Source organism: Dermacentor andersoni, chromosome 7, assembly GCF_023375885.2.
Source record: "Dermacentor andersoni chromosome 7, qqDerAnde1_hic_scaffold, whole genome shotgun sequence".
Taxonomy (NCBI): Eukaryota; Metazoa; Arthropoda; class Arachnida; order Ixodida; family Ixodidae; genus Dermacentor; species Dermacentor andersoni.
In genome coordinates, this window is record NC_092820.1 from 158497175 (window position 1) to 158508894 (window position 11720).

The 11720-nt window shown below is 44.4% G+C and overlaps 2 protein-coding genes across 5 annotated transcripts in view; one reads left to right on the forward strand and one right to left on the reverse strand.

Moving 5' to 3' along the window:
• The window catches only part of Wdr62 (WD repeat domain 62), a 29760-nt gene extending 23481 nt beyond the window's left edge, over nucleotides 1-6279 (forward strand). For all 4 annotated transcript variants that reach the window (XM_050180616.3, XM_050180618.3, XM_050180619.3 and 1 more), the window contains 4 exons: nucleotides 1107-1330; nucleotides 3024-3254; nucleotides 3944-4171; nucleotides 6063-6279. In XM_050180616.3, the coding sequence (XP_050036573.1) occupies nucleotides 1107-1330; nucleotides 3024-3254; nucleotides 3944-4171; nucleotides 6063-6209 (830 nt within the window). In that variant the 3' untranslated portion in view covers nucleotides 6210-6279. The remainder of the gene's footprint in view (nucleotides 1-1106; nucleotides 1331-3023; nucleotides 3255-3943; nucleotides 4172-6062) is intronic.
• Nucleotides 6213-11438, reverse strand: LOC126533452 (DNA replication complex GINS protein PSF1-like). Its single transcript, XM_050180621.3, has 3 exons — nucleotides 11282-11438; nucleotides 10961-11203; nucleotides 6213-6517 (listed from the first exon to the last, which is right to left on the reverse strand). Exons 1-3 carry the CDS (start codon nucleotides 11357-11359, stop codon nucleotides 6269-6271), a joined length of 570 nt encoding a protein of 189 aa, XP_050036578.1. The 5' UTR covers nucleotides 11360-11438; the 3' UTR covers nucleotides 6213-6268.
• Between the last annotated feature and the right edge of the window lie 282 nt (nucleotides 11439-11720).

Here is an 11720-nt window from a genome sequence, read left to right on the forward strand (position 1 = left end):
GCACCAGAGGTGTACCTGCTTCGAGCAAGTTTATTCAGGCAAATTTGGCGCCAGCAAAATCGCCGGAAAAGATCGCTGTGATCTAAAAACTGTGTCTTGCTCGTCATTCTCTGCTGACCCAGGTTGGCTGCAGCTTGTGTGTTGTGCCTAAGGGTAAATTGTTAATATAGTGCGCATGCATACCACAAAAGGTGTGCACTCAGGACAAACCAGGGGGAAAGAAATGAAAAACAAAATTGCTATTGCTTTCCTCTCCTCCTCTGGCTGCAGATTTGTCTGTGGAATTTTTTATTAATTTAAATGTTCGCAGGCTAGCAGGTATGTGCTATAAATTTCCATCACATAAATTAGCCTGTTCCTGCATTCAGAGAGAGCAAGGACTGAAAACTCAAGTGCACACACGCATGTACAGGCACACATACACTGACAAAACTGGACGGGCATGATGTTTTCTCTCTAGAATAAAGCTGAAAACTAACATTTCCAGGACCACTAATCTATCTTATACTGCTACTCCATTTATCTTTCAAATGTCTACCACTGATATAACACCACACATCACAGAAGTTGAACAGGAAGCAAAAGATAATGCTCACCACAGTAATTTCTCCTTGACTTTATTGTGGCATTCGTGAGGATGCAAAGAAAGTGATGCCTCTGTCAAAGTTGTGTGGAATATACAAATATGGTAAAAAAATGTCAAGGAGTCAAAATCATCCAAGGCTGTCCACTACTGTGTATGTTATTGTCCCAGACTCGCTTTGACAAGTGGAGAGTGAGCCTTATTCTCAAGAGGCAAGCTGCCACTGTCATGGTGGAAAACGAAGCCACACAATTTCTATGCACTGTTTTTGTGAATGGGTGCCTTTCTCTTTGTTCATTTACAATATGTCCAAGGGGGTGGGATCATCTTGGACTATCGGGATGGTTAATTTTTCAAGCTGTGCATATGAATACAAAATTTCTCTCTCTCCGTCTGCTCGCGCTATTTGCAATGTTGCACCATCTAGCCCAAATAAAGGTGTTAGATGCATAGGGAGAGTTGGTGAAGACACCCAGAAAAAAAGAAGGGGGTAGTAATCTTATTTGGTTGTGGTAATGTCCAGGTGACTCGGTCGGCCTCTGGTCCCAACAGCAGCAGCAGCAACAGCAGCCTCAGCAGCAGCAGCCGCAGCAGCCCCAGCAGCAGCTGTCACCCTTGCAAGGCATGCTGCGCAGTGCCAGCCTCGGGGCCCTGCACATGGCTGGTAGGCGGGTGCCGCCAGTCCAGGTGTCGGACGACTCTTCTTCCTCTTCGGACAATGAGTCGACAGTCAAGGGTCCCACCCAGGTACGTCGTGGCACCGTCTCATACAGGTGTCGCTGGACGTGCAGTCTGTAGCAACAACATTTCGCCCGCAGAGTAATGAAAGCCAATTTGACGTGTAGCATTCACACAGAGGGAATTACTGTCCGTGTTGAATGAAACACGAACGACGGAGCGTGTGGTTCAAGCACAACTGAAAGTGTAGTGCGCGCCTTCCAGTCATCACCATTGACAGATGCGCACACCCGGTTTGACAGCATTGTGCGGTGATGCTCCCCCTATGCTGTGATACTTTTGTCTTTGTTCTGGTTCTGTTTTATTCGAAGATGAGAAAATAAATATGAAAGGAAACAGAAGCTAAAACATTGCAGTATAGGGCGAGTATTATCGTACAGTGCAGCCTAACCGTATATGTTACCAGCATCAAACGGAGTGCAAACAGCTGTGCGTATGCTACACTCTGCGCGGTCATCTTTTCTCGCTTTCAAATAAAAGAACCATAACACAAACGAAAATATTGCAGTGCAGAAGGCGCATCATTGCGCAGTGCGGCCAAACTCGATGTGCACGCCTGTCAGTAGTGATCACTGGATGGCGTGCACTACACCTTCAGTTATGTTTCGGCCGCGTGCTCCGCTGTTTACGTTTGGCTTGACGCTTATAGTACATGCAGCATTGCTTTGAATTGTGACTACAATCGAACATCAATATAACGAGCACGGATATAGGAAACTGTTGGATATATCAGAGCAAATCTAAAATGTTGATCAGCAATGTCGATATCAGCATGTGCCAAATATACAGTTATAAGTGACTATAGGATATAATGAACGTTTTATCGTGTCAGGTGTAATTTTTCTGTAAACGAGGTTTGATTGTAGGGCATGGTGGTAGTACAGTATGACATATATAGAGAAGTGTTGTGCGAGTGTTTTGTGTTAAGGGCTGTCCAGCTTCATAACAGGGCAACGAATTGTCTCTTCAATCTCTCGTTCGTGACTGCCCGGGTTTGCGGCGACGTTGTGTGTGCCAATGGTGATTCGCTTATGTAAGCACCTCAGGTTGTCTTGGGAAGTCGAAGAAAACAAATCAGACACCAAAAGTTCATCATATCAATCAGGTTAACTAGTCATGGTGCTCTTTGGCCATAGTTGGTGCTTGATTCATAAAATGCTACATATCATCGTCGTCATTATCGGGTTTTGCGTAGCTTCTAAAATCGCAGTATTCTGCTGTTACTACAATACATTGCCATGCCATGCCTTTGCATACTGCATTCAGCTGCAGCTGCATACTGCAATCTGCTACTTGCATTCAGATAAGGGTAGCATACAAAAAATTCTCATACACCGTGTTGCCAAACGAATCCAGCAGTAGGGAGCTAAAGGGTTCCTTTAGTAGAGACCAGTGGCTATGACCGGATAGATAGGAGCAGGATGAAGAGCCAAGTTTTTCAACTTTAACTTCAGGAGGCGCAACTTCCACAAGCGGATACAACGCATGCTTTTTTTTACTTCTCGAAAGGAAATGGCTCGCTCACAGCTGCAAATGTTCATTCCAACAGCACCTTACGAAGCAGTCAAAGGCTTACTGCACAATACATAGTATCACCAGCTGTCGCATCACTGCTTTGCATTAAGAGCTAAACCGTAATTTTCGCATGATGCTTGAGAAAGTTGCCATCAGTGGTGGACGTTGTGTGTGTATGTGTGCGCAGGTGGTGACTCCAAGTAGCGGACGCGAGTGGGGCGGACGTGGGCACGAGGGTCCACGCGCCCTGGTGGAGCCCATGCTCCATGGGGGCCGTGGAGGGGGAGCAGCCACGCCGGGAACGCCGCGGCCCCTGCCCCCGAATCCGGCCGTGGCACCTCTCACTCGGGAGCTTTGCGAGCGCGTCGCCCAGGAGCTAGCACGCATCACTTCTTACGCCATTCACGTCTTTCAGAGGGTGCGTAGACTATTTTGACAATTGAGAATACCCATGGTGTAACAGATGCCCCGGATGCCGACTACAGAGTGGACAACTGGAACGGTGTGCTTGTGTTCGATGCAACTAGGGACTGTTACAGGAGTAGTACTGATACCTGTTATAGAGGAGTTGAATGAATGCTATGGCACATCTCTCAGGTGTAAAAGGGTGACACTCGGCAGGTGTGAAAACTGGGAAATGGCAATGAAAAATTTTAACTAGATTTCAATTCAACCTCCAAATGCTAGACTTGACAATAGTGACATTATCGCAGTGTCATGAGCAAAATTTGCTGATGTGTAGCTGTATGACTGGCAATGATGCAGGCAGAAAAATAAACTAGTAATGCTGCTCTATTTTTCTGGCTTAACTGGCTTGTGGCAGCGGCAGGGATAGCGGGAACTGAGCAAACTCTTCAAACAAGCTGTTCAAATTGTTTCCTCAGTGAGTCCAATGTACAGCTGGAGCTACGAATACCTATGCCAAGGAAGCCATGGCTGCATATTTAGCATTCAATTGCAGCGCCACCAACATCTTTAGCAGAATTCTCAGTTAACGAGTTGAGAAATGATTCCAGCCCACTCGCAGCACCATTTACAGTACTATAATGTTCAGTATGAGCTGCAGCCATCGCATGTGGAATGATACGGTGTCTTCCCTCCATGCAGGTGACCATGGATGTGGACTTGTCCCCAGCCGACAGGTCAGCCATGACCAACACCCTGGCGCACGGTGTGCTGCAAGCCCAGCAGAACCTGCGTCCAGCAGCACCTACGCCACTTCTGGCCCCACCAGGAGCGGCCCCCCTGTGGTCAGCACCGCCAGCTGAACCACCTGTCTTCCAGCAGTTTCCAGCTGCACGGCGTTTCACCACTGCCGAACCTGCACCTCCCGCCGTATGTACAACTGTGATCTCTCACAGCGATGCCTTCACTCACCGTGATAGAATGAGAGGTGGCCAAGCTCTGCAAATGCTCCGAACCCTCCACGTTACATATATGTTGAGTCTCCGCTGCTTGGTGCCAGGTAGCAACAGGGTTAATTGATTCCTACAGCAAACTTCCGTTAATTTGAATGCGGTTAATTCGATTATTCGGTTCATTCGATCCTGACTGAAGGTCCTGGCCAGTCAGGACCTTCAGTCTTGAGCTTGTGCATTTCTATGAGTCTTAACTTTCCTTATTTTGATCCTAAAATTGGCCTTTGCTGGGTAATTAAAATGTGACCAATCAGCACACACACACGTGACCCCTATGGTGACCCTAATAGCGACTCCTTTCATGGCAACATGTCTTGGTAGAGCTTAGGAGACAGTGAATGCATTGTACACATGTAAAAAAAATCTGTCGAAAACACCTATTTTTGGCCTGCTCTAGGAAGATATTTAAGCAGTAACGGCAGCCCACAATGTCTGATCATGGTATTTACCCGATTCTAACGCATGCTTTCTTGGGGAAATTCTAAGAAAATGGGGCCAGAAATAGCCTATGCAGTGCAGTTGAATACGAAACTAAATCCACATTTGTAGCATTTGTACGCTTTCCCGCAAAGCTGACTTTAGGTAACCAGCCATCACTGGACTCCTATTCACTTTTTACTAAAAAATCGGGTACACGTTAGATTCATACTTGTAGGAGCTTTAATGTCATTTCTACGTTAGTTTGTTTCGCTTTTGACACATGGAAAGCGGGCATGCATTTGTTGTGGGGGCCGTGTTAGAATCTGGCAAATACTGCCAAATGAATCAGTGGTGTGTTGTGGCATTTTTTTTTCTGCATCCTGTTTAATTCAACCTACCAGAGAATTCAGACAATTTCACTGGTTCTGTCGGGGTCGAACTAACAGAAGCCTGCTGTATTTTGGCGCTCTACCCTGTATGAAAGTACCTAGTTGTGGGTAATAAAGCTGGATATTTATGTCTTGGGAGTTTGAAAAATAGCTGCATGTTGTACCAGTGTACATTAGAGTAGCTTTAAATAACAGGAAATGTGTAACCTGGTGAGGGGTCGTTTAATTGAGTATGCCTTTTTACAGCAATAAATGCACAAGAAATGCTCCTGTGGCAGCCATCATGCTTGCACTGCACATCATGCGGCTTCTCTCCCTCCTGTTTTAAACAACTTGGGCAGCTGATAATTATGCTGTGCATTTGAACAAAGAATGGCAAGCACAGAATAAATCCCACAGAATAAATTCCATAGCATATGGTATTGAACCTTTTTATAGTAATATGCAAACATGTGTAAGGAGCAACAAAATGTGATAAAATTGCCATGCATAGTGGCAGTTAACAATGATAACATATCCACCCAAGATAACAATGTCCACAAAGTGGATAAGATATCGGGTATTAAGACAGATTATGAACTAGAGCATGGTAATGAAATTGACAGGGTATCTTACTTTGGATTGGATACATCAACAAAAAGTTGACATTTAATTGATTACAGTTCTTTTAATACTGACTGCGTTGTCGGTAGTTAGCGAATAGTACTCCGTATCTATGTCTTCAGAGTTTTGTTGCTAGTGTAAAAGTAGCATTATAAAGTTAATTTGCTACAACTGCAGTTGGTTTTGTGTACTAATGTACTAATTGCGTCTGTTCCGACATGAAGCGTTACTGGATGCAGTAGTATAGCATTTCTCATAACCAGTGTATGCATCATACGATTTGTATCCTAGTCCTTTGAGGGATCCATGGTAGTGTGAATAAAAAAAGAGAAAGAGAGATAGATCAAGTTAGTCTGATGGATGCAACGTCAACAGTTGTGTTATCATGACACGCAGCCGCCCCCCCTGGCACCCATGGGTGGTCCCCTCAATCAGTCGAGCTCGGACCTCAATGCGCTGCTGCAGCAGTACTCGGAGCAGCTCATGAAGATGGTCAAGGAGCAGATGGCCAAAGGCGACAGCAAGCCCAGTGATTCCACATGACTCTTTTAGATGAAGCCATTTTTATTTTATTTTATTTTATTGCTGCCAATAAAGGGCTTTCAGCTGGTGACATGCTCGACGATGCCCTGGTGGATGAGCTTCTCGCACTGGGAGCGCTCAAGGAAGTGCGTGGTGTCCCGTGCCAGCACAATGCACGTGCCGTCCTCAGTCTCGAAGTCTCCGTAGTCCCGTATGCACCGCACCTGCACGTACAGCGACTTGGGCGGACTCCGGTAGCGGGTCAGGTCCAGTCCGACACTGGACATGTAGTCGGCTAGCAAGCCGTTGTAACGCCGCAGCCATTGTTGCTGCGCAAGACAGTGGGTGTTGAGTCACTTTTCTTCCGTGTAGTAATTGTTTCATGCTTGCACACCTCTAGAGGGAAACTGTGGGTTCATTAGTACAAGACACTGCTGCTTTATTTATTGCGCTTTGAGGAACATTTCCTCAGGGTAGTGAAGTGCTTCGAACTTAGAGTAATTATTTTTGTTTTTAATTTTGATTATAGGTCCAGTGCATCAACAGGTCATCTTTTCAATAATGTATTTACTAAACCTACATTTTTCTAACTCGTTGCGCTTAATTTTTGTATCCCAAACAGTTTGTTGTAATGGCCTGCAAATTGTCAAATGACAGAAATCTGGGCATAAATGGTACGAATATGTGAAGAAAAAGCAAATGCTTCAAAAATGTTCTTATTAGGATCTATAATGATGCCAGGACAGTATAGGAAAATGATGCTGGTTGCACAGCTATATTGCATGCAGACACTTATTGTGAAGCTCTGCAGTTTTTATGGGTTTGTGGCTGCTACATTGTGCAATCCGGCTCGTTTGTTATATTATGGCTTTTTCATTTTTTTCTACATTCTATAAAAACACTTTGTCCTTCTGGTTTCTAACATTCTTATAGCTAGTTATTTTGTCCTTAAAGGGACACTAAAGTGAAAAATGATTTCTTCTGCATCAGTAAATAACCGTTCTACAACACCAAAAACACCACTCTTACAACGATAAGACGTTTGGTAAGCCAGAAAAAGCTCAAGAACGAAATACGGGTGGCGACGCCTACTTAGGTTCCCGCACCTGGGGGCTGTGACGTCTTGGATTTTGATGGCATCTTCTAGGGCCTACGAATTATATATAGCGGTACAGCTTGACTATATTGTGTTTTAAAGGAACCGAATATTAAACATGGCAAGTTTCGGGAACCTTTATTCAGCCAACGCGGCGCAAATGCGAAAACATACTTTGGAATCCCTGACGTCACGCTGACGTACCGGCGCTGGGGTTTCGGCGCAAAATTCAAATACTGATACTTGGACCTTCATTTTCTCATATAATAATCAAACTATTTTTTTTAAATGACTGCCTGCAGGGTTCTCAGGCAATGCTTCATTAGTCTAAACTGATTTATTGTTTCGCTTTAGTGTCCCTTTAAAGTAAACACTAATGTATTAATTTTATGGTAATGCTTAGTTTTCAGTGCTTTGCAGCGAAGATAATTGCAGTAGGCAAAATCGTTTGCAGATGTACTCAATGCTTCTGTCCAAAAAATATCCAGGTCTTCCAACACCAGCAAGCGAATTATTCCTCAGTGCGAAAAAATTTATTGCAGAGAAATGCCAAACAGGAAGACTGGGACCTGTGGAACAATAAAAGCCACAGCGATTGTTGTCGATATGCTATCCACACTGGGCTGAACCAGGTAGAGTTATGTCTGAAGGCTGTACTGCAGGACACAAACCCCAACTTTCATATCTGCAGACTCCTGAATTTTCATAATGTTAAATAATTTGGACTTGTTTGTCTCTGAACCAGCTGTCTGAAGTTTTCAAATAATGAAAGGATGCTGGAATGGTACTTGCTTATAGCAACCTTAACAGGCAAGTTAATGAAGCAGGTGAAGTCAGAAAAGTTTTTGTGATCTAAAAAGATTGTCTTGCTTGTCAGTTTTTGCTGCGCTAGATTTGTCAGTGCTTGTGTGCTGCATCTAAAAGTACATCATTAATAACAGGCATATGTATTACTGAAAAGGGTGCTCATGGCAAGCTTAAAAATAAGTGCTAGTTTGGACAAACAATTCAAAAAGAGAAACTATGGCCTTCCTTTATCAGATTTATGAAATTAGCTTACATACTACTAAACATACAGCCAACCAATGTGTGTAGCTAGTACATGTTAGCCCTGTTCTGTAAAATGCTGCACAACACTGTCCATATGTAAGATTAATGATGCATACTCATGACTGCTGTGATTGACATCATTTTCACTGAAAACACCAAGAGTGACAATTACATGCCATTATGTTTACATTACTTATCAATAACAGTTAATAGACAATGGGACAAAATCACACACACACACGCACACAAGGCCATGTGTCTCACTATGACCCATGTTCATGTGCTGATAGTTATTGGTAATGAACGAACTAGCCCGACAGCCTGTTCTCGGGAACTACATTGCTAAGTCACGGAATAAACTACCACTTGAGATTCAAAGGTAACCATCTCCAATGAGAATTAGTCCCACTGGGCGCAACTCTAAAGAAGCAAAGCCAGCCATTCTCGTGAAATCGAACGTGAATGCTTATGTGAAATTTCAAAGCATAAATGAAAAGAATTTGAGATTTTACTGAAAGTATTGAGAATTTTAAAAAAATCTGAAATATACAAAATATGTGCCTTGCTCCTGGTTTCAACGTCTCTAAAATATTGTGCATATTTGATTGCATCAATATTAGCCTTGGTGGGAAAGTTGTGGCTTCACAAATGTGAAAACAGGTATGTGTCTATTGCACAAGGAGCATTTTTTGGGGCGCTCCTTGCACGAAGCATGTGGTTCTTTCTGCATTCTTTAGGCTTTTGAAGCAATGGTCAGGTTGGGGAACATGTGCCAACATCTTCGTACACGATTATCATGCTTGATCGGCTTTTTTCTGTAAGTAAGCTGGCCCAATACACTTTGAGCCCACGCTGGTGCCTTTGTGCATTTTGTACAGTATTTCGAGTAACGAATAAGGACATTTGCACTGGCTCAAGCTAGCAAGAATTTTGCAAACAGTTAGTATACCGATATAAATTGTTAGGAAATCCTTGAACCTCCCTCCTGCGTAAATTCAGTTTCAGCCAAGGATAAATGCTTGTCTATCATGAACTTCAATGCACGTAGTGTGGTGGACAAGACCGATTTCCTAGAAATTCACTTGCTACAACACGATCTGCACACTGCGGTCATAATGGAAACCTGGCTGCGTAGCGATATAACAAACTTGTCTATTCACCCGATTACAAAGTTTTTTGTAAGGATAGAATGCGCGAAGGCGGAGGTGTAGCCGTTCTACTTAAAGATCAGATAGGAGCTACGCTTGTCGGTGATACTACCAAGCTAAAGTGTTTATGCCTTAGATTATCGTGCTGGGGTGATTGCTATGTGCTGTACGCATCTTACAGACCACCTGACGCTACACCAGATTACTTGATCAAACTTCAAGAGAACATGTCTCTCTACCTAAAGAAGAAAATTTTATTGATGGCGACCTGAACTTGCCTGGTATCAATTGGGAGCTCCTCCAGGCAAACAATAAGGCTGATGTAAATGCTAACATCATTTCTGACATTATGCTTACACATGATCTAATCCAAGTGGTTAATGAACCCACGCATGTACAAGGTCATCATGTTCTATACTGGATGTTATACTTTTAAGCCGAACCTTTTCTGAGCATATCGTGACAATCGAAGATGGTTTATCAGGTCATTACCTTGTTGCAATTTTCTTTCCCCTTGTCAAGTCTACTGCTCCTAAAATTTCCAAAACCAAATCTTTTAAGGATTACTCCAGAGCTGATGGCACCAGCGTCATTGAAGAAATGGAAACCTGTCTTGCAGGCTTTACAGATAGCGGTGATGATGTGTGTACTCTACAGACAGCCTTTACTACAATACTTACCAAAACTAAGAAAGTCAATAAAGGTATGCCTTGGGTGGCACAATGCTTAGTTGCCTATTGCGACTAATCTGCTTTTATCTAGTTTACGTAGCTCTGTTTGCTCTCTCTTCTGCTTTCCATAATTGACCGGGAAGAACGGATTAAGGCTTTGTGTTTTGATCTTTTCACAAACTGTTTTGTGAGCAATATATCATAGAAAAGTGTATCTTTTTCTATATATGAATGTATCTATGCATCTTTGTATCTTTATATGTCTAGTCTTCCAGTTAATTATGTCTGCCCGTCCTGCAAGGACCACGATGTGGTGTGCAGTATCCACTAAATAAAAAAAATTATGCCTGTTTTCCTGTGCCATAAGTGGCACGGTTAATGTCATTAACTGCGTACGACGACGTTTCTTAATGCTGCTGTTACACGCGCATATTTAATGACATTAGACGTCAGGATGGCAACAGCTGCACTGGATGCAGTGTTTACCAATCCCGGATAGGCATAATTCAAGCAGAATTATTTCAAATTACTTTCGTGTTTCTCGCGTGCAGCCGCAACAGCTAATTTGAGCTGCGACAGTACGCATCCGACGGCCGAATGAGTTGCAATAACCCTCTACCCCTTTAAATGCCAGCGTAGCGCGGGTCCCCGCAATTACAGTTGTCGTTACATTTCATACGGATAACTGTAGGTTAGCTGAGGTGCTTCGTGTGCAAGAAGTGCTTGGACGAGTAGACGTGTGTGCACACGTCTACTCGTCCAACCCTCGCTGTGGCAATCTCTGCAGAGAGCAACTTGCGGCAGCACCTCTTGTTCGGACAGGTTCTCCCTGAGCTCGGCGGCCAACGCGGTGCCAAAGCCCCAGCGCATGTCGCGGGCCGACATCAGCCGCTGGTACAGGTAGGCAAGCAGGCAGCGCCGGATCTGACTCAGGGCGACGTGCCGTGCATGCACCGTGGCGTGTCTGTTCTCCATGTGTGTTTCCACGTCGTTCTGGTTCTCCGTGAAGAGAGCCTGCATGTCGGCCAGGCAGTCTCGAAGTGCATCCTCCTGCGCACAAGTGACCACTCGCCGCTGTGGTTCGGGGCGCTGCGGTTCAAGGGGCTGCGTGCCACCCCGACCTCTTACCTTCAACGGTGGAAGCCAACCGCGCGAGCGCTTTAGCTCCTTAACGAGTTCTAGCGCTTTTTCAACAAACAGCACCATGCTTCACCTCCAGCAGCTGCCTGAACCGCGCGAAATAGCGCGTGCTCAACTTTCGCGCTTTTCGCTGATGATGATCCCTTAGCCCTCGCGCCAGTCGCGGCGCGTCAGCAAAGTCAGATTTTCCCGATATTTAAAATTAATAAACTGCAAATTAGACACTCGTGATTCAGGGATAAACTGAGGTGATTTTTGGCGCACACATGGGACTGGAGTAAGGAGGCGATTTGTGAGGGAAGGAGTTAGGTGAGTGAATAGGGCAGTGTCGCAGTGTTGGTTCTTTATTCTATGGTGTGTCGTCCGGCGGCTAAACCTGCGAAAGAGTGACTCTTTTTGAAATGACAGCCTGGGGTGCTGGAGCACT

What these genes read in the sequence shown, in the direction of transcription:
- LOC126533452 (XM_050180621.3), bottom strand. Translation starts at nt 11,359, where the DNA reads ATGGTGCTGTTTGTTGAAAAAGCGCTAGAACTCGTTAAGGAGCTAAAG. An exon ending in GTTGGCTTCCACCGTTGAAG is followed by an intron (nt 11,204 to 11,281) that starts GTAAGAGGTCGG and finishes ACTTGTGCGCAG; the next exon opens with GAGGATGCACTTCGAGACTG. An exon ending in AGAACCTGTCCGAACAAGAG is followed by an intron (nt 6,518 to 10,960) that starts GTGCTGCCGCAA and finishes TGTCTTGCGCAG; the next exon opens with CAACAATGGCTGCGGCGTTA.